We start from the raw sequence: 20,983 nt of genomic DNA, 5'->3' as shown, positions 1-20,983 counted from the left end.
ACAGGATGCTCACCTGCCTACAGCGGTCAGTGATTCCTGTCAGCTGCAAGGAACGACCCCAAGGCCCTATAAGAACGGACCCCACCCATCTCTCCACCCCAAAATGCAGCAACGCTAAACCACACAGCATTTCCCAAACTCACCATGCTGCTTCATGCCTCAGGACCTTTGCACAGGCTCGTCCTTCCCCTCCACTTTCCTGTCCCTCTGGTCACCCAGCCAACGTGGTCATTCTTCAGAACTCTCACATACTGTCTCCTCCCTGAAGACTTCTCTGACTATGTACAGGCCAAAATAACTGTTTCCTCCCCTCTGCCTCTCCTATCCCTCACACAGATTTCTAATATTTTTTTCTTGCACATTTCACGCTATAATTATTTATTCACACACCCCTCTTCCCCATGAGCTGAGAGTGGAGGCTGTGTCTTCCTCATCCTGTACTGCCAGTACCTAAGACCTTGCCCCCAACACAGGTGATCCGTAAAAACCTGCTGGGGCGGGGGGTGGGTATTCTGTGCTACTGGCTCGGCTGAGAACTGGGAAGACACCCAGGAGGAGCTGAGTTTTGAACCATGTTTTAAAGAAGGGAGTATCTACGCAAAAGCATGAGAAACGGCAGGGTGGTGTCTGTGAGGAGGGCAGACGAGACAAAGCCCATGTCTAGTGTGGTGGAGAGAGGAGCCTGCGTGCTGCGGGGGTGAGGGCTGGGGGCAGCAAAGAGAACAACCAGCCACCCCGCCCTGCTTTCCCTGGTGCAGGTGCCCTTCTGGAATGGCTGCAATGAGGACGAGCACTGTGTCCCTGACCTCCTGCTGGATGCCCGCAGTGATCTGCCCACAGCCATGTGAGTTGGCTCCTCCCTGCGCGCCCCCCCCCCCCCAGACCTGCCTCCTTTCCTTCCCTGCGAGTAGATCCGAGACTCCCTGGGCACTGGATGTCTGCCTGCATATCGTGCTTGGAGGCAGCATGGATCAAATACTGAACTTGGAGCCTGGGTCTAGTCCAGGCTCTGCCTCTAATTCCTCTGTGATTTCAGGCACGTCCTTTCCCTCTCTGGGCCTCAGTGACTTCCTCGGCAAAATGAAAAGTACTCATCTATCCGATCTCCTCAAACTTCGTGTAGGAAAAGAAATCCTTTCTCTGGAGTATTTACTACCAAACAGATGAAAGGTGGAGACTAGGACCTGTGATCCTGGTTGCTCATCCTCCAAGCCCCCAACTAGGTGACCTATGTGGCCCAGTGACAGACTGCTTGAGCTAAGGAGGCTAGCAGAGGATGAGCAGGGTGCCTACGATCTCCTGGAAGAGAAAAAAAAAAAAAAAAAAGTAGCATACAAGGAAAAATAATGAAAAATGTCCTCTTTGAAATTTATGTCATTTATTTTCAAATAATCCGTCCTCGACCTTTACCCAGCTATGATATGATTGAGCTAGAAAACATATACATTAAGTAGAAATAACACATACAAACCCTGTAGAAGGATGAAGAAGCAAACCGTCTAGCCATCTAGGCTACTCATCAAGATAGTTTCTACATTTAGCTGTGAGATTCCTGGTAGTCAAAGCCAAAAGGGAAATACACTGAGTAGAGTAGAGAGGCCTGGCCCCAAGCTCCCCATTCCATGCGTCTGGCCCCTGGTGGCCTCTGTCCTGCAGGGAGTACTGCCAGAGGGTGCTGGGCAAGACTGTGCAGGACTGCTCCGCCTACACGCTGTCCTTCGACACCACAGTTTTCATCATCGAGAGCACACGCCGGCGGGTCCCAGTGGAGGCCGTGCTGGAGAACAGAGGCGAGAACGCCTACAGCACGGTCCTAAATATCTCGCAGTCAGCAAACCTGCAGTTTGCCAGCTTGATCCAGAAGGTGAGACCTCAGCCACCGGCCCAGCCTGCCTGAAGCTAAGAGCGGAGGCAGGAAAGGAGGGGTCCAGCCAAGAGGCCTGGCTGGCTGCACGTTACAACCACCGGGAGCTTACAGATCCCCGTGCCCAGGCTTCTCCCAGAGATTTGACCGGATCTGGTCTGGGGCCGGCCTGTGTCAGCGTGCTTTTAAAGCGACCCCGGTGAAGTCAGTGTGGGGCCACGTGGGGAGAACCACCGGTAACGGGGGATCTGAGTCCTTCCCGAATGTGGGGAGGAAGGTCCTTCAGCCTGTGTCCTTGGCCCTCGTTAGGGGCGTGCACACACACACACACACACACACACACACACACACACACACTCACCACATGGGTGCACACCAGCTCATACACCCCATCTGCCTACAGTTCATCCTTTGGGCTTTCTCAAAAGGGCCCTTCTCACAAGAACCAGAACAGGTTATTCCCCACTTTAACATTTCCTATCATGCCCAGTTGCTTTCACAACAAATTCCAGACTTTGTTATGTCAAGGCCTGTGCCACTTCTCCATCCATCACCTGCCCCCTATACCCTCACCCCCACACCCTTAGTCCCACCAGCCACTGCTGTTTCCTGGCACCCCTGCCTTCATGCCGAGGCCCTCCCCACCGCGGTCCCCAACCTGGACTCCCTCCCTCCTCTGCCCGACGGGCTCCTGTTTCTTTTTGATTACCATCTTACAGAGGGGGAGCGTGAGGCACAGAGGGGTGTTAAGGGGCCTGACCAGGACCACACAGCTAATAAGCAGCAGAACAGAGTTCCCAGAAGGCCCCACGCAGCTCCGAGGAAATCCACAGTGCCTGAGTGCTGGCCTGTGGTGACCCTGAACTCCGCAGAGCACAAGCACAGAGAAGTCCCTGAGACAGGATTATCAACTTAACCCGGGACATCGCTGTCCTGTGTGGGTGCTGGGGGTGGGGGGTCCCAGCTCCCTTCAGACACAGTCTCCACCCTCAGTGATCTCAGAGCATCAGCACGGAGCCCAGAGTGTGGGGTGGGGCAGGCACGGGACCCTTCTGTCCTCACCAACCCCCAGAACCTCTGCCAGGCAGTCCCTCCATCAGGCCCAGGACTGGACCCCACCGCCAAGCCCCCCCACAATCCCGAGTGAAGATGAGGAGCCCATGTGATGGTCCTCCTTCCAAGTCCTGTCCTGCCCAGAGACTTTTGCATCTGTCTGAATTGGGGTATTTAGAGGAAACTGAGCCCCAAACCTGCATTCCCCTTTACACTGCTTCCCTGGCCCGGACTATACAGTGCTGTGACTATTCACGGGGCAGGCATTGTGGGATTTTGTGTCTGTGACATAGAAAGGCTTTGGGAACTGAGGGAGGCAAAGAGAAGTGGTCAGTGTGTTCCATAAGGAGCTGCATCCACACACAGGACGGGTGGTGAGTAGGGATAACCTGCAACCTGGCTCCGCCCCTCCAGCCCCAGCCCAGGAGCTGCTCACAGCTGGGAGATCAGCACTCCTCTCCCCAGGCTGCCCCCCAACCTCCACCACCCAGCCAAGGGGAACTCTAGTGGAGGAAGCACCCCCCACGCCAGCCAGATACAAAGGTGTTAGTCTGATCACGTGCACTTTGTACACACACATGCAAAAGCATACAGACCTACCTGTACACCCAAGGAAGTGCACGTGTTCCTCACACATGCCACCGGACACATGCACACACAGGGGCCTACATGCAGACCCACACATGCGGAGTCTACACGGACATGCCTGTCCATCCACACGTGCACACGCATGCCCAAAGATTCACACAACGACGCACAGCCACCCAGCAGCGTCAAGCTAGAGTGCTGTGGGGGAGTCCCCCCCCGTCAGGACCCGTGCGGAGCGGACCCCCGTGCTGGCCCAGGAGGGCCGCAGCTCAGAGAGGCCCTGGAGCCTGGTGACAGTTCCCCCTCAAAGCCACCGCCACCCCTGTCTCCGGGGCCCCTGGGGTCCCAGCTTCCTTCCAAGGACCTGTGCTACAGCTTCAGTGTAGGCGGCAGGGGCGGCACGGGTGGCCCCCAGACCTGGGTCTCTGGCCCTCCTAACTGCCACCCGCGGTGCCCCCCACCCGCCCCCAGGACGACTCAGAAGGCAGCATCGAGTGCGTGAACGAGGAGAGGAGACTCCACAAGAAAGTCTGCAATGTCAGCTACCCCTTCTTCCGGGCCAAGGCCAAGGTTGAGGCTGGGGGCAGTGTGGGGGCGGGACTGGGGCGGGTACTGGGAGGCACTAGGGAGGCAAGGGAAACGGAAATGAACAGAGGGGAGAAGGGGGGAAGGTTGGAGATGCCTGAGCATGGCTTTTAAGTATGTTTTCTCCCCCGGGAAACGACATTCAAACGGCCTAACTAGCCAGCCCACCCCGAGGGAGCATCCAGGCCCCTTCCCCTCAGAGGCAGCCCCGCCACTCCCACCCACCACTCTCCCACCAGCTCTTGGCCAATTATCCCTGCTGTCCTTTATCCTAACACACTTTTTCAAAGCCCGGCCTCTGTCATCGTGCTGCATGCATGGGGAGAGATTGGGAGAAAAATGGACATTTCGTGAGCACTTACCATGTGCTTAAAAGGGCAAGTGGAAAGTGGGTAGGGTGTGTGAGGGGAGAAGCAAATTCTCCAGGGAGGAGAATCTCCAAATTCCAGACTCCAGATCATGTAGCACTGGCCCATCACCATGGGGCAGTGGGCAGCCACTGAAGGTTCTGGCGCAAGAAAAGACCCGACTGAGACCAGGCTGCCTGTAGAGCAGGAATCAGACAGAGGGAACTTGAGGCAAGAGCCAGGTAGAGTGACAGCATGTTCCCAGGACCAGGGTCCGCAAGGCTGTGGGGAGGGGGGAGAATCCTTGCCAGAGAACCTCCCCACTGGGACAAAAGTCAAGAATGGGGCCCCAGGGTCTCCTTGGGAAACCCCATGAGAGCCAGACCTGGGAAGAGCGCGGGGTCTGTGCAAAGCCCCTGTAACGCCCCCAGAGTGGGGTGGGAGGTGGCAAGGAGGGTCAGAGGTCACAGGGCCACAGTCAGGGGACCCTGGCCGAAGTCCTGGGCCAAGGCCAAGGGAAGCTCAGGACTGGATCATCAGAGTGGTGGGAGGGCCGCAGGACCAGGAGGCAGGTGCCTTATTAACCTGCCGGGTGGCCCGAGGCGGCCTTCACCCTTCTGCTGGCCTCACCCCGCTGCACACGGGGAAGAAGGGGCCGCTGAGGCAGGCTTCCCACCGGCTTCTGGCCCCGCATCCTGTGGCCTACGGGGATGGCCACCTCCCTTCCGGCCATCAAGTTCCCCACTCAGGAATTCCTGCAGGATCCTGAAGCTGGACCTGCTGCCTGCTAATTGCCTATAGTTGAAAACAAAAAAGGAAGTCACGGGGGAGGACGGCTGGCCCCAGAGCCAAGAAACCCCATCAGAGGAGCTGTTGTCTATGGCTGCACCCCCAGGTCCTGAGCTCAGCTCACATCGCTCCCGCACCCCAGTTAGCAGCCCTCACAACCCCCCAGCCCGGCCCCGGGCAGCTCCCAGTCAGCAGCTACCCTCCCCCCGCCCCCCGGGGAACCAGGGCAGGGGCAGGGAGGGGCGGGCTGGCCGTGCGCAGACCCCGCAGTGCCCAGCCACCCCAGCTCCAGCGACTGGACCTCTTCCTCACAGGTGGCTTTCCGGCTAGATTTTGAGTTCAGCAAATCCGTCTTCCTGCACCACCTGGAGATCCGGCTCACGGCTGGCAGGTCTGGGCGTCGCCTGCTCCTTGTGCCCCCGCTGGGCTCCGCTCGCTGCTCCCCCCTGCTAGCCACAGCTCCTCCCTGCACCCATGGAATCGCCCCCAGGCCGTCCCTGCCGGCCTCGACCAGGGGGGCCCAACTGCTGCCTTCTGTACTCTCGGGCAGCTCGGATAGAAATAATAATACCCTTACCTCTATATAGCGATTTCTGTGGCAGCTATATTTGTAAAGCCTTCAGTTATAAAGCACCCTACGTATAATCGTCAGGCCTCACAGCAGCCCCTGAAGATAGGCAAAGCAGGGGTTAGCCTCCGAGAGTAAGAGAAGGAAGGTCTTTTAAAATGGAAAAATGCCCGAGGGGAGAGAAGTCCCCAGAAAGAACACCGAAGAAAGAGAACAAACCAGTGTCCCGCTCCCAGTTGCTGTGTGTCCTTGGGAAGTTCATGCAGCCTTTCTGAGCCTTCCTTTTCTCACCTGTAAGTTGGGAGGTGGGGGGGGGGGCACTCATCCCTGCTTTGCCCATCTGAAGGGGCTGCACTGAGCCCATGCGGTGTGCTGGCTCAGCTGGCGGAAGGCGCGCCGGCCCCCCACCCCGACCGCCCGCGTGGCTCTCCCTGCAGTGACAGTGATGAGGACGAGAGCACCAAGGAAGACAACACGGCCCTCCTGCGCTTCCACCTCAAATATGAGGCTGACGTCCTCTTCACCAGGTGGGCGGCGGGGGCGGGGGGCAGGCTGGGAGAGGCCTGAGAGAAGTGAGGCCTAAGACGGGGCACCCTCCAGGGGGCCCTCATACGACCAGAGGTCTCCAGGGCCAGGCTGCAGTGCTGAGGGACTATGAGACGGAGCCGGGGGTGTCCCTGAGGGCTCAGAGAGTGCGGCCCCCTCAGCTGTGCCGCACAGGGGGTAGGAGGAGACACAGAGCTGGCCTCCTGGGAGCCCCCGTGGGGGGCGGGGGAGGGCCGGGGCCACGGGAGGTGTCCACCCCCAGCACAGGCTATAGGTGGGGGCATGGTCTGAGAGATTTTAAAATAGTCTTAAAGCCTTACTAAAAGTCCGTCTGCTTTTCGTTACCACCTTGCACCAGCAACTCTCCACAGCAAAAGTGCGAAAATGCTCCTCCCCGCAGGGCAAAGTGCTCCCACCGGCCACCCCTGTCCTCTGGGAGCCCCTAGGCGGTTGGAAAAGTCGGACTAGCAACTGCAGAGAAAGCAGGCGCAGGCCCTGCCGGGGCCACTGTCGGAGGCTGGGACAGGCCAGAGTGGGAGAGTTTATGTTCCAAAGAGGCCGTGCCCTTGGGCAGAGAGGCCAGGGATGGCCCCAGAGGGCGGGGATGGCCAACGACCGGCTCTTCTGGCCCGTGGCCAATCCCCCCCCCCCCCCCCCCCCCCCCGGACGCAGATGTTGCTGAGCCATCTCAGCGCGCATTCCTGCTGAGGCTCTGAATCCTTCCTGACACAGCCCTCCCACTCCCCACGGACACCAGAGGAAACCTGTTTTTTGTGGTCCAGGGGAGCCAGGCACGTGCCCACGCCCTCCTTCGGGCACGTATCCAACTGGCCCACACTGCCTGAGCTCACGGCGTTCCTGTCCTCTGTCCTTGCAGGAGCAGTAGCCTGAGCCACTACGAGGTCAAGGCCAACAGCTCACTGGAGAGGTACGACGGCATTGGGCCTCCCCTCAACTGCGTCTTCAAGGTAAGGCTGGCAGAGAGCCAGGCAGAGAGCGAAGGACAAGAGCTGAGGATCCCCCGGTTGGGAGGGGAGGAGTCGGGAATCATTGCGAGTGCCTGGGGTTCAGCCCTAGCCCTGCTACCCAGTCACTGTGATTTTAGGCAAGTTCCTTGCCCTCTCTGGGCCTCTCAGTCCTCATCGAGAAAATAATGGGGGGCTTCTGGGGAGCTCAGTCGCTTAAGCATCTGACTCTTGGTTTACACGCAGGTCACGATCTCGGGGTCGTGAGATCGAGCCCCGCATCAGGCTCCAAGGTCGGCGGGAAATCTGCTAGAGATCCTCTCCCTCCCTCTGTCCCTCTCCCCCAACTCAAATAAAAATAAGTAAATCTTAAAAGAAAAGAATGGGACTGGACTGGGAGGGTGTTACCAGTGAAGGTTAGGTGTGGCTGCATATAACTTAAAAAATATAAAAAACAGGGGTCTAAATGGACCAGAGTTTATTCTCTCCATGAAAGAAGTCCAGGGTTGGCAGCTTCCACAAAATCATTCAGGATCGGGTCTTGGGTCTGCTCCCCCATCCTCGACATGCCACCGTCAGCCTCTCAGGTTCACCTCATAGTCCAAGACAGTTGCAGCTCCAGTCATCACACTCTCATCCCAGGAAGGAGGAAGGGGAGAAGAGCAGGCCCCTCCCTACTAAGGAAACTCCTTGACAGTTCCTCACACTGCCGGTTACCTAGGGGGGCTGGGAAATGTGGCGTTCATCTCTGTCCCCGTGTGAGGAAGGAGCGAGAAGGGGAACGAGGGGGCAGTTGAGCAGTCTGCCCAGTGGGCCCCGCGGCCCACCCCCGCCCCAACCCCTGAACTCTGCGTGAGAGCTTGGGGCAGGCTGACGCTGGAAACGGCGCATCAGACGCGCTCGTACCGGTACCTGGGTGGCTGGTCCAGGAGGGGTTTCGTGACTGCCCGAGGCCACACAGCCAGTACACGGTCGCAGCCCTGGGCCGTGTACCGGCCTGTCTGAGTCCAGGGCCCTGCTTGGAATCACCGCTGCTCAGACACGGGGTACAATCACAGCTAGATGTGCATCATCACTGGCTCACCAGTTAGAGCCCTCGTTAATCAATGATTCGCTCTCACAATAAATGCATTCCTCTCACCATCTCCGCCCCGACCTCAGCCCAGGGTGGCCACCAGCACCAGGCTACAGAATCCCCACAGCCAAGAGAGGCTGAGAATGGAAGTGACCTTGCTCTCCAGCCTCATGACCCCACCGGCTTGTCCTCAGCCTCCAGGAGCCCGGCCGCTTCAGGGCTTTCACGCACCTTTGTGGGCACAGCTCCCGCCGTGATTTGGCAGAGCAAATATGCCAGGGGGCTTGGAGGGGCCTGCTTCCCAACCTGGCTGGGGGGATCGCCCCCTTGGACCTCGTCCTTCACCCCCTGCCCCCCAGCTGCTGCTGGACGTCCTGACTCCTCCCCTCTCTGGCCACAGATCCAAAACTTGGGCTTGTTCCCTATCCACGGAGTAATGATGAAGATCACCGTCCCCATCGCCACCAGGGGGGGCAACCGCCTGCTGATGCTGAGGGACTTCCTTACTGACCAGGTACCCGTGCCCTCAGGAGCCTCCTCAAGGGAGGGGGCCCGTAGGAGACAGACCTACCCCGAGGGGGTCCCCAAGTCCGCAGACCTCAGCTCCTCCTCCCCGGGCCCGGGCCAGCAGGGCCTTCTCGGGAAAGAGGAGAAGAGAGCACCTCCGGGATGCTGAGTGTGCCAGGGCTGGTTGTGAGGCTGGTTGTGTGTGGCCCTCGTGCAGGTGAACACGTCCTGTAACATCTGGGGAAACAGCACCGAATACCGACATGCCCCGACAGAGGAAGACCTGACCCGTGCCCCACAGCTGGTGAGTGTCCCCCTTACCCGGTGCTTGGCCACTAGAGCCTCAAACCGAGAGGAAACAGAATGAAGAAAAGATACGTCTTGCTTTTAATGAGCTCACCATCTCGCAGGGCACATAAGAGTGGATGCCAGAGGAGCCAGGGGACAAGGCTGTGACAGGTGTCAAGAGAGTGACAGCAGAGCAGACAACCTCCAGTAACGGAACAGGGATTGTGGACTGGCACCTGTGCCTTAGAGGGCCAGCAGGATACGGAAGAGCAAAGGGAAGGGGAAGCCCAGACCGAGCAAGGCTATGAAGGCCAGGACCTACTTGGCTTGTCTTGGGGACACTGAGCCCATCAGCTGGGTCCTCTCTGTCCCCGGAGATGGAGGGCAGCTCATGTCACCTCCCAAGGCCCTCCCCAAGACACCTGCTCGTTTCCAGCTTTATGTTCCCAGGGCTGCCACTGCCCCCCAGATAGCAGTTTCTGAGCATGCTTTCACTGTTCTTCCCCAAGCAAACCTCTTATCTGTTTGGGTTTTATTTCCCCAAACGAGCGCCTCGCACAAAGCATTTTTTGAGTGTAGTGTACTTTCCTGAAGACTGGGCCTGGGGGGTAGGGGGGTTGAGGTGGCTGCAAGAGAGAGACACAAACAAGTTTAATCTAATAAATTCTGATTATTTGATGATTTCTTTGGGTTTTCTGTTGAAATGGTATCATCTGTAAATAATAACAGTGTTAGTTTTACCATTCGATCCTTATAAACTGTTTTTCTCATCTTCTGGCTCTGGCTAGGACCTCCAGGGCAGTGGGAAAAAAGAAATGATGACAGTTTTGTCTTGAACCTGATTTTTAAAAATCGTTTTTAATTTTTCATTATTAAATATGATACTTGCTGTAGGTTTTCTATAAACACCCTTTATTCAGATTCAGGAAGTTCCTTGGGAGTTTTTACCATAACCAGAAGTTGGATTTCCTAAAATGCTTTCTCTGCATCTGTTACAGTAATCATACAATTGTTTCCTTTAATCTGTTTGTGTGGTGATGACAATTATAGGCTCCCTAACGTCGAACCAAAGTTCTGCTCCTGGAATACACGCGGTTACGCACAACCTTGAGCAGCAATGGCTATGCCACCCTTACCTTGCCCTCCAGCCCATGTGTCCCCCCACCCCCCACCTCTCCTTGTCCCCGTCCTCTGCCCCTCCCCCCCAGGAGCAAAACTTGGGCTCAGCCGTCTCTCTGGTGGCCCAAGCCCCTGCTCACATTCTTGGGTCGTGGCTGGGCCAGCTGCCACCCTTGCTCCCCCAGAACCCGGTCGCTCACCCCGAGACCCACCTCCTCTTTCAGAATCATAGCAACTCTGATGTAGTCTCCATCAACTGCAACCTGAGGCTGGCCCCCAACCAGGAGATCAATTTCCATCTGCTGGGGAACCTGTGGTTGAGGTCCCTAAAAGCAGTAAGTAGAGCACTTGAGCTAGACTCCAGGGAAACAAGGGAAGGTGGTGGGTGCTGGGGGAGGGGGGGGGGGGGTCTCCCAGTGGGGGAGGGGTCAGCTTCTGACAAGACCTCTGATTATACAGCTCAAGTACAAGTTGATGAAGATCACGATCAACGCAGCCTTGCAAAGACAGTTCCACAGTCCCTTCATCTTCCGCGAGGAGGATCCCAGCCGCCAGGTGAGCCCCTGGGAACCGGGCAGGCCTCAGCTCGAGCCAGACCAGCTAGGCAAGGGGTTGCCCCTCTCCCTGGAGTTCCCTGTACTCTCTGCCCACGCGTTCCTGCAGGAGAGAGAAGGACCGATCTGCAGTTAGTGCAGCATCAGAGGAGAGGAGAGCAGGACAAATAGGCCGGGAGGGGGAGAAGCAGGGAGGGGGCAGGAAGTAGGCATTACCACAGCAGCCCCGTGGAAGCAGAGGAAGGAGGGGAACTTGCGTATTCTGCACTAGAGGAAAGAACTGGAGCTCAGGCCTGCCTGCCCCGGGGCTGGGGGTGGGGCGGGAGACTCACTGATGGGCTCCACCAGCAGTGAGGCAGGATGACCATCCACCGCTCTCCTCCCCATCCATTCTCACCTCAAATCTAAGGAAATGCACACACTGTGCTGTAGGAGTCTGGGGTGAACTGAATTCATGAAGAACAAGGGATGCAAGACGTCTCTGTATTGGGACTCATTTCGAATCGGGTAAAACCGGATTGTCACAGACCAGCGTGGCTGGAATCAGGGCGCAGGAAGGGGGTGAGGCTTCGTGCAGTACTCTCCTGAGAAACTGAGAAGTTGGGTCTTGAAGAAAAGCCCAGTCTTTTGGAGAGGGGCTTGGGACATGGGACACTGCTGCCCTCCACTGGCCACATCCCCACACCGGCCGTGGCCTGCGTTCCTTGAGAGCGGCTCCTGTACCAGAGGCCAAGTGAACCCCCAGCCCCACCCCGGAGATGCTGGAGAGCAAACTCGGCATGGACAGGAAGCCAGACCTCAATCAAACGCACACATACCACTCGTAAACCGGGTGGGGGGCTGCCAGGCAGAGGGGGAGCAGGTACAGGGGACCCGCCTAAGGAGCAGTTTTATTTGTTCATTCATCCAACATTTAGTGGGTGTTCCTCCCATGACTCAGGCCCCCAGGTGTACAGAGATGATTTAAGCAGACAAGGGGATGAGGGTAACAGCATGGCTATGAATTGGGGGTGAGCGCAGGTGCTGGGCCTGGGAGGGGGGGCAGTCAGAGGGAGGGATGTCCAGGGAAAAGTTCCTGGAGACAGTACACTTGAAGCGAATCTGAAGAGATAGGTTGGAATTCTGCAAGCAACTGAGAGAAAAGAGGCGTTGTATGGGCACCCCCACCACACATGCACACGCACACACACGTGCGCTCACACACGCACACGCGCACACAAGCACACACGCACGCGCACACAGGGGCACATACACACGCACGGACACGCACACACGCACGCGCAAACAAGGGGGCCAGACGCGCAAACACGCACGCACACGCGAGCACACGCAGACGCGAGCACACGCGCAAACACGGGCACACGCGCGCGCGCACACACTGGCACTCGCGCACACAAGCACAAAACGCGCACACACGTACACCCACGCTCACAGACGCGCACACACATACACACGAACACGCGCAGAAACGCGCACACGCACGCGCGCGCGCGCACACACATGCGCACACATAGGCACACACCCGCGCATACGCACATGCTCGCACACGCGCGTACACACAGGCACACAGAGGCGCGCGTGCGCACAGCACGCACACACGAGCACACTCATGTACGCACGCACACGCTCACACCAACGCGCGCGCACACACGCACACTCGCACGCACACCCGCATGCACGCACATACATGCGCACACACGGGCACACTCGCACGCGCGCGCACGCGACCCCTCTCTCTATGCTAGTTCATGTCTTCTAAGTGAATTCTTCTTCCACTCCCACCTGCCCCCCAAAAAATCCCTCTGATCCTCTCTGGATGCCTCACTTCTCTTTTAGAAATGCCGCAACCCAGAATCTAAGGCCCGCGTTGGCTTGGCTGTGAACTAGTGTCAGGGGTGGGGAGGCGGAGAAGGTCCCAGCCTTCGTGGGTGGAAAGGGAACATAGAAGGCACCGGCCGTTTGTTGAGCCCTGACTCTGGGCCAGGCCCTGTAACAGACACTTGGCATGCGCTCTGGGTCACTCCTCAAAGCACTGTGAGTTATGCTCCCCCTCATTTTTCAGATATGGAAACTGAGGCTGTGGGAAATAAGGCAGAGAGGAGGCCCTGACTGGCTTCAAGTTGAATGAACAGTGAGTCGGTGGCCAAGCCAGGGGGGTTCACTCATTCAGTCGTCCGCCATGTTGCCTGAGCTCCTCCTCTGTCCCAGCCCCTGAAGATAGAACAGTGACCAACACAGACAAAGCTGACATTCTAGATGGGAAGAATGGCAAGACACAGGAATGTATCAGTGTCAAGTGGCGATGAGGTCTGCCCAGAAAAACAACAGGCGCAAGGGGGTGGAGACTTGGGGGGGCGGCTATTTTATACAAGGAGATTGGGAAGAGCCTCCCCGATAAACTGACACCAGACAGAGAGCATGAAGAACGGGGGTGTCATGTGGCTATCTGGGGCGGGGGGCGGGGTGGGGGAGCCATGCCGGCAGAAGGGGCAGCAAGGACAAGCCCCTGCAGGGTGCATGTGCTTGGCACGTCGGAGGCCGGCTAGCTGGAGGGCTGGAGTAGAGAGAGCAATGGGGAGAGGAGGAGATGGGGCCAGCGAGGTGAGCAGAGCCAGAGAGTATAGGGCCTTGTGGGCCAGGACAGTGACTCTTATTTTCCACTCTGAGCTGAAGGCTGGGAGCAGAGCAGAGAATAAATCGGCCTTCCTCTGGCTGCCATGCCGAGAACAGACGGCAGAGGGCGACGCGGAGGCTGGGAGGCAGTCAGCGGGCTCTAAGGGTCTCCAGGGCAAGAGGAGGGTGCTGGTCCAAGGAGGTAGCCCTGGAGGGAGAGGTCTGGCCACATTCTCGGTGCTTCCAAGGTAGAACGGCCAGACTTTGCTGGAGTCAGTGCCGATTACGAAGTTTCCGGCCTGAGCAACAGCAAGAAAGAAGAGTGCGGCCATTTGCTTCCGCGGGAAAGGCGGTGGAGGAAGAGGTTTGAGGGTGAGGAGTGGGATCAGGAGTCTGTTTGGGGACCTGTTAAAGATGCCAAGCAGGCCAGGAGACGGTAGGATATGAGTCTGGAATTTCGCGGAGAGGCCAGGTGACAGCAGTCCGCAGGGAGATGGAAAAGCCCTACATTGGAGTGAGTTTGCCCAGGGCTGCATTAAGCCCTCCATGGCCCTGAGCACCTTTGCCTTCGGAGCCCCTTCCTCCCTAAAAAAGTAATTTAAATTATTATTTTATGGCAATGTCCATATAAAGACAAACATAATCCAAGCAAGATTATATTCTTTTCTTCTTCTAATTTTAAAAGAAATTATAGAACATTTTCAGGGGCCCCTAAAAGCATGAAGGGGCCTGGGCCCACGGTGCTTACCAGGGAATACGGCCCCGAGCTCACCAGGAAGTGACTGTAGATTAAAGCAGAAGTCCAAGGACAGAGCCACGGGACACACCAAAATTTAGAAGTTTGGGAGGTGATGAAGCAGCCGAGAAAATAAGAAAAAGTAGCCCCCGTGGCAGGAGAATCCAGGGGGAGTGGAGAGTGGCCTGAGGCCAAAGGCGGGAAGTGTCTCAAAGAGGAGGTAGGATCACCTGGGTCCCTTAAGTCCCGTGTCCGTTGTGCAAGGGCTGGGGGCTCTGGGGCCTCTGCAGGCCAGGTGCCACCCATCCCTCCAGCAGATGCCACCAGGCGCTAGCTATCCCCTGCCGCCTGGCTGCCCCCAGGGCCCCGGAACAGTAATGCTGCTGACCTGGCGCCCTCCTCCCCTTGCAGATCACATTTGAGATCTCCAAGCAAGAAGACTGGCAGATCCCGGTCTGGATCATTGTGGGCAGCACCCTGGGGGGCCTCCTGCTGCTGGCCCTGCTGGTCCTGGCTCTGTGGCAGGTGAGGCCCCAGCAGGCAGGTGGTGGGGAGCAGCATCCTGGCAGGTTGGCCCAGGCCGGGGGCTCTAGCCTCTGGGCTCTGGGGCCAGTCCCCATGTTCTCCCCATGGGAGCTGACGCCCACCCAGCCTCCTCGCCGGAACTTGCCTGCTACCGAAACATCCGCCTCTCACCATAGGGGACGGCTTGGCTAGGGCCACCAGAGGACCCGCAACCTGTGGCTCTGACCCTTGTCTGGGTCCCTTTAGGAACCTGATGAAAGCTAGGTCTCCTCTTATCAGAAAAAGAAGCAAGCACACAGAGCCACAAAATTTCTCGAACAGTGTCAGGCTGCCAGCAAGCCCCCCAAAGCCTTCTCTGTCTTTGAGCCTCAGGTGGAGAGCCCCTGGTCTCAACCTCCTCCTATTATGGATGAGGGGAGGCAGGCCCAGAGAGGGGTGTTGACTGGGACAGGGTCACACAGCACGACTTCTTGCTTCCTGACCCAGGCTCCATCCACTCCATTGCAGCCCCTCCGCCTCACCAATTAAGTGGCCCACTGTGCGGCCCACCAAGGGAGTCCTGCTGGGCCGGGGGCTGGGGGATACTCCGTGTTAGCTGGGGTATTCGGGAAGGAGCCTTAGGAGGGTCAGTGAAGGGGAAGCAGGGAGGGGAGACAGGCCTTGTCCTCCCTGCCCACCGCCGAGACTTCTCCCTTTGCCTCCCACAGCTCGGCTTCTTTAAAAGTGCCAAGCGCAGGAGGGAGCCTGGCCTGGACCCCACCCCCAAGGTGCTGGAGTGAGGCTCAGAGGAGGCTGCAAGTCGATGGGGGCCAGGACGCCAGTCCAGGCAGTGTGCAGGCCCAGGCCCAGGGCCCACTGAGCTGGGGTGAAGACTGCCAGCTCGCTTTGCACTTGACCTCATCTCCTGAGAGACCAAGGCTGCACCCTCTGAAAGGAACTCAAGCCAGTTTTAAGAGGGACTGCTCTAGCGGCAGGCCCAGACACCTCCAACACAGAGCCCTGGTGATTTAGAGGGACCCCTCCCACGGCACACCAAAGCCTCCCCCAGGCTCTGTGCGGGCATTTGCAGCCCCGGCCACTAAGGTGCTAGGAATTCCAACCATCCCATCCCATCCTCAGAAGAAACCGGGAGAGGAAGACTGCCATGCAAACCCACTCTGCACACTCCAGGCCTCGAGTCCCGGAAGGACCCCGGGGGGACAGCAGATCTGCATTCTGTGCTGTCCTCCCACCCCCCACCCCCGCGCTGCTCAAGGCTCCGAGTCCCGCTCGCCCCTTCCTCGGACAGGATAGGTCCCCGGGGCTGCCCCTGAATGAACCGGGGCCCAAGGGCTCAATGGTGACAGCTGCTGGCCAGGGATGAAGAAGGACCCTGGGACACGGAGACTGTGATGGACGGGCAGCTGGGACGCAGAACATGGGGCGCCCACCCCGACATGGGGAGACAGGCGGGCCCTCCACACCCCCGCGCACCCCGCCAGCCGGTTTTGTTCCTACTGCCCAGCGGGAGCCCGCGCACCACACAATCCCTGGGTCCTGCGTCCCCACTTGGTCTTCCCAGGGGAGCGGGGCGGGGCCTCCCCTCCCTGCATCACCCACCGCCCTGCGCGCACGCGCGCACACACACACGCGCACACACACACACACACACACACACACACACACACAGCCTCCCTTCCCTCCCTTCCGCCCACCGTGCACGAGAGAAGGGCTCAGCCGGCGCTGCTGAGGGATCCTCTCTGGAACGCATTGGTTAAAGCCGGTGTAGGGACACCGGAGTCTGGGCAACCTCGGTGGCAAATATCTGATCCGCTGGCCCACGGGACAAGTGGTACCACCAATGACAGCGCCTTGAGGACAACAGGCATGCCTGGTGCCCAGCGAGTAATTTATGCCTTAATCTTGTTTTGAGGTAGAAATGAAAGGGGGATGCATCAAAGGCATCTGTCCCGTCACATAGTACGACCTTTACTGTCGTAAATATTTTTAAAAATTAAAAAAAAAATACAGTGATTGAAAACAACCAAGGTGCTGTCATCCCATTCTGCGGGAAGGGCATGTCCTGGGGAACCAACCTCTTTTCTTCGAAGGAAAGGAGGGAGATGTGGGGCCCCTCCTGTTTTCCCATTATCTCTAAATGTTGAGAAGGGACTTGTCCACCCTTCACTCCCTACACCATGCCCGCCAAATGGCTGCCTGGTCTGGGATGGACATCTGCAGTGATGGAGCACTTCCTCCCTCGCAAGACCACCAGGTCCATCTTCACCTGTTTGGATGGTTGAAGCGTCCAGCCCTTAGTTCCAGCCCTTCCTTCTCTGGCCTCCCAGACTTCTCCAGGCTAGCATTTCAGTGCTGACCCGACACCCTGACTTAAGAGTTTCTTCACCTTTACACACAGACTGCTCTTAAACCAAGTGGTCTCCATTCTAATCTTGTGCTACTGGAATCCCAAGAAGCCGGAAGTGGAACCTTAGAAATTACTTGCTCTTGTTCCCCCATAGACGAGGACACTCAGAACCAGTGCAGTTAAGAGAGAGCCCTAGGTTCCACAGCAAAATCCAAACTCATCCCAGGACTGCTCTCTCTTTCAAGCCAGTCATTATAGCCCAGCCTCAGGGGTCTTATGGAAGGAGAAGGCACTGATACAAAGTAACGATGGGAATATTTTTTCGCAAATGGTGAACCCCCAGTCAGAAGGGGAAACACAATCATGTTTCACTGGAGTCTTACCCTCATGAGCAGAGCACCTGACTAAAGGAAACTTGTTGAACCCACACTCACAAGTGTGTCATATGATTTAGCACCGAGTCTTCTGTCAAGCACCATCAACTATGAGAATGCCTTCATGTGAAACCTGCCTTTTAGGGATTGGTATTCACATGTTAAAAACTGCTATGTGCAGCCACACTGCAGGCAGCCCAGAAGTGACCAAATCCAACCTCTGGGCCTTCAGAGGCAGCCTTTTGCCCCAGGGCTCCAGGGTCCGTCCATGCCCCACCCCAGCCCTACGGCAAGAACTGGATGGTCAAAGGCAGAACTTGCAACTTCAAGGAATTCAAGCCCTCCCCTTGTGTCTCTCTTCTCTTTCTCTTATCAATTCTCCCTTTTGGAATTTATCTGCTCTGGGGTATAAATGTTGGAGATGGACCTTAAAGAGTACCTGGTGGGGCCACAGAGAAGATGCATTTCCTAGGGAGCAAAGCTCATGCTAGAGCAGTGTTCTTCAGGCCCAGGAGCTTGGAAAGATACCTATGCAAGGGCCCACCCCCAGATTCAGATTTAATTGGTTGGGAGGGTCCGGGCACCATCTTTGTTTCAGAGTTCCCCCCTTCCCCTCCCCCGTGACTAATGTGCAGAGTGGAGGTCAACAAGCAGGTAAATATATAGGCTAGAAAACAAATAAGGGGTTAACATGCCCAGGTGACCTTCCATTACGAGTAATGAGAACTATACTGTCATCCTAATGTTCAAGTTAACCGACTCCAGCCTGGAGTTAGGAAGACTTTCTTGTTCCAGCAAGTCTCCGGAATGGGATCTGCTGCAGAGTTCACCCAGTTCTCCTGCATCTCCAGAGCCCCAAGGGGACTCTTGGAGAAGTTGAACGCATTTGCTATTGTCTGGAGGGGAGACAAATAGTAAGTAGTCTCTGAAGCAATTTTGGCATTTAGTGGCAAGCAGGCCAAGATGCAACCTCCAATCAACATAAAATTCATATTGTGGTTCACAGATGGGTATTATTAGCAATGCTCTATTCTGTAGTTATGAATAATTCTTTATGATGGAGCTAAGGGCTGAACTCAGAGTGCTAATCTGAAATGTAGCCAACTTAAAAAGGGTTCAGTCTTTTAAAAGCATTACCAGACATCCTAGGCATTACTCTAAACAAGCTGCTCTGACTTTTGGGTGGCCCCGCGGTTCTTGCTTAAGCAAGACTATAGCAAACAATTGCATGGGCGAAAAACACGGGGCAAGGTTTGACCCTTATAAACCAAATACCAACAAATGATCGTTTCAGAATTTGGTCCGTGGACTGTCCGGATTTCCCAAGTTCTAGGCTCACCATCTCGTAGAGGAAAAACACAGGAGTTGTGAAATGAATCGTGAGAGATGTTCTGTGAGGTTTCACTGCTCTTCTAACATGGTGAGACCCCAGGTGGGATGGGGGCTCCCAGAAAAGATTCAGAAATTGAGGGGCAGGCCGTGGATGGACTCAAGAGAGGCCTCAAGCCCTGTGCCACCAGTGCCCAGTGCTCTGCAGGGAAGTGGACCTCAGTTCTGGGACCTGCACATCCAGCCAGCTGAGCAGGGAAAAGAAATCCGGGCAAGAGTGCTGCTTCTTTCTGGCATTAGATGGTGTGGGCACATAAGCTTGCAGGACTAAGCATGCGTCTTCGAGCACATGATCTATCCCAAGCTGAGTGTCTCAAAGTGGGATCCCAGAGCTGCCCAAATCAGAACCACAAACTAAGTTCCACCCCAGACCTCACAGATCCCATTTCTGTGAGGTAATTCCAAGCACATTAAACTTATGGAACCAGCAATCTGGAGCCACAATATGCTCTTACTGTCTAGACTTCCCTGTCAGTTTCTTGAGCAGTGTAGCCCTTCTCAGCTGCCCTTGGATCTCGGTGGCAGTGGTCATCAGCAAACCCCCCCCCCCCCAGGGGTGTCCTTCCAGCACAAAGACTGGAGTTTCCGGGTTTTCCTTTTGTTCAGGAAGGTGATATTTTTAACAAGACAGCTATCAGGTGAAAGGGGCAAAGTGCTAACACAAACACAACAGAGAGAGGGAGAATAAATGTGGAAGAGCTTCTGATAGAAGGTATGGAACTGGCCTTTCCTAGAGGTCTTTAAAAAACAAGTTGCTATCTCCATCAGCATTCAAGAGTTTTTAGTGTCCGTGCTCCCCCAGAATGACACTAGCCTTCCATCAGTCCCCCTGGCCTCAAGTCCCAAGATGCTAAGCACCCTGTAAGAGAAACGGCCAGCTTACTCATGGTCCTTTTCCCGCATGACTCACTCTAACCACACCTCACCCCAAACAATAAAGTGGCCAGGTCTCTCCACCACCAGATATGCCTTGGGTGGCTTAACTGAATTAGTGGTGAGTGGTCTCCTGTCTTCAGTCACCACCACATTGGCCTGTTTTTTTACCTTCAGTTAGTTTCATGTCAGCCCTTCATTCTGCACTACTTCTATTTTTTTGAAATCCCAAAAAATTATCCTAATATTAGTATTAACATCAGCTAGGCTCCATACAAAGGGCAGTCCAGCTTAACTGACCACATTAAAATTATGCCAGTGCTTCTGTGTCACCATCTATTCCATCAGCTTTGACATCACACTAAAGTAGGACACCATGTTCCAAACAGAAACTGAAACAGGAACAGAGTTTTGCTGGTTAAGCGTGGAGAGGGGGTTAGAAGCCTGGCACCTAAGATACAGACTAATATGTACCTGGCAAACTCACAAGATTCAAAGTAGCGTATGAGCAGAACAACATTTTCTTAAAAAAGGGGATACTATTCCCAAGTTTCAAAGTAGGGTACAAGCAGAACAACATTTTTTTTTTTAAAGGGGACACCATTCCTTAATGGATTCGTCCTTTCTAATCAGTTGTGCGCACTCTTTGTCCTCATCTCCCTGGTACTACGTACAAAAATGACAAGCAACAACTCAAATGATAATGTTTTCTGAAATGTTTTCAGAAAATGGCCCAAGCCAGAGTCAAAAGCTAACATCATGAACTTCTGTTTGGGAAATTAAAGTTAAAATCTGATGAAAAATAGGAAATCAGATTTCAGATAGGGGCATCTAGCTAGATGACAAGCTTATCGAGGGCAGGGATCTTTGTTCTTGTTTTGGTATGCATATCCGTGGTCTAGTGCCTCCACAACCCCAGTCCTGCTCTCAGGACAGACCAAGCACACCAAATGTACAAAGCACAGGGAAATGAGAATAGAAGATTTTATCTAAGCTTGCCAACATGCTAAGTCTTTACGAACCACCTGAAATGTGCTTCTCATGTTGACATTTTCTAGATCAAGCATCTGATGAAATATATTACTACCAGTATTTTCTTTAGTCTGGTCATGTTACTTTAATAGAGCAGATGTTAACTTGAAACACGGAAGAAAAAAAAAAGGTTTAGAATTTGTCTGGGTGATTTCCAGAGGCCAGTGGATATTGCAGCCAGCACACACCTGGCAGAGATGCTAAGGGGAGCTTTGTACCGGCCTGATAGTCTGATAGCCGAAGAGC

At 55.7% G+C, this 20,983-nt stretch overlaps 1 protein-coding gene across 1 annotated transcript in view; it reads left to right on the top strand.

Annotated features, from left to right (window-relative positions):
- Positions 1 to 16,693, top strand: part of ITGA11 (integrin subunit alpha 11) — a 112,586-nt gene extending 95,893 nt beyond the window's left edge. The window contains exons 19-30 of the mRNA XM_027570941.2: positions 759 to 844; positions 1,657 to 1,864; positions 3,977 to 4,075; positions 5,541 to 5,617; positions 6,232 to 6,321; positions 7,218 to 7,308; positions 8,781 to 8,894; positions 9,105 to 9,191; positions 10,519 to 10,629; positions 10,754 to 10,849; positions 14,609 to 14,722; positions 15,430 to 16,693. Of these exons, the coding sequence (XP_027426742.2) occupies positions 759 to 844; positions 1,657 to 1,864; positions 3,977 to 4,075; positions 5,541 to 5,617; positions 6,232 to 6,321; positions 7,218 to 7,308; positions 8,781 to 8,894; positions 9,105 to 9,191; positions 10,519 to 10,629; positions 10,754 to 10,849; positions 14,609 to 14,722; positions 15,430 to 15,501 (1,245 nt within the window). The 3' untranslated portion in view covers positions 15,502 to 16,693. The remainder of the gene's footprint in view (positions 1 to 758; positions 845 to 1,656; positions 1,865 to 3,976; positions 4,076 to 5,540; positions 5,618 to 6,231; positions 6,322 to 7,217; positions 7,309 to 8,780; positions 8,895 to 9,104; positions 9,192 to 10,518; positions 10,630 to 10,753; positions 10,850 to 14,608; positions 14,723 to 15,429) is intronic.
- The last annotated feature ends 4,290 nt before the right edge of the window (positions 16,694 to 20,983 follow it).

Source organism: Zalophus californianus, chromosome 6 (assembly GCF_009762305.2).
Source record: "Zalophus californianus isolate mZalCal1 chromosome 6, mZalCal1.pri.v2, whole genome shotgun sequence".
Lineage (NCBI taxonomy): Eukaryota > Metazoa > Chordata > Mammalia > Carnivora > Otariidae > Zalophus > Zalophus californianus.
This window is presented reverse-complemented; position numbering and strand designations above follow the sequence as displayed.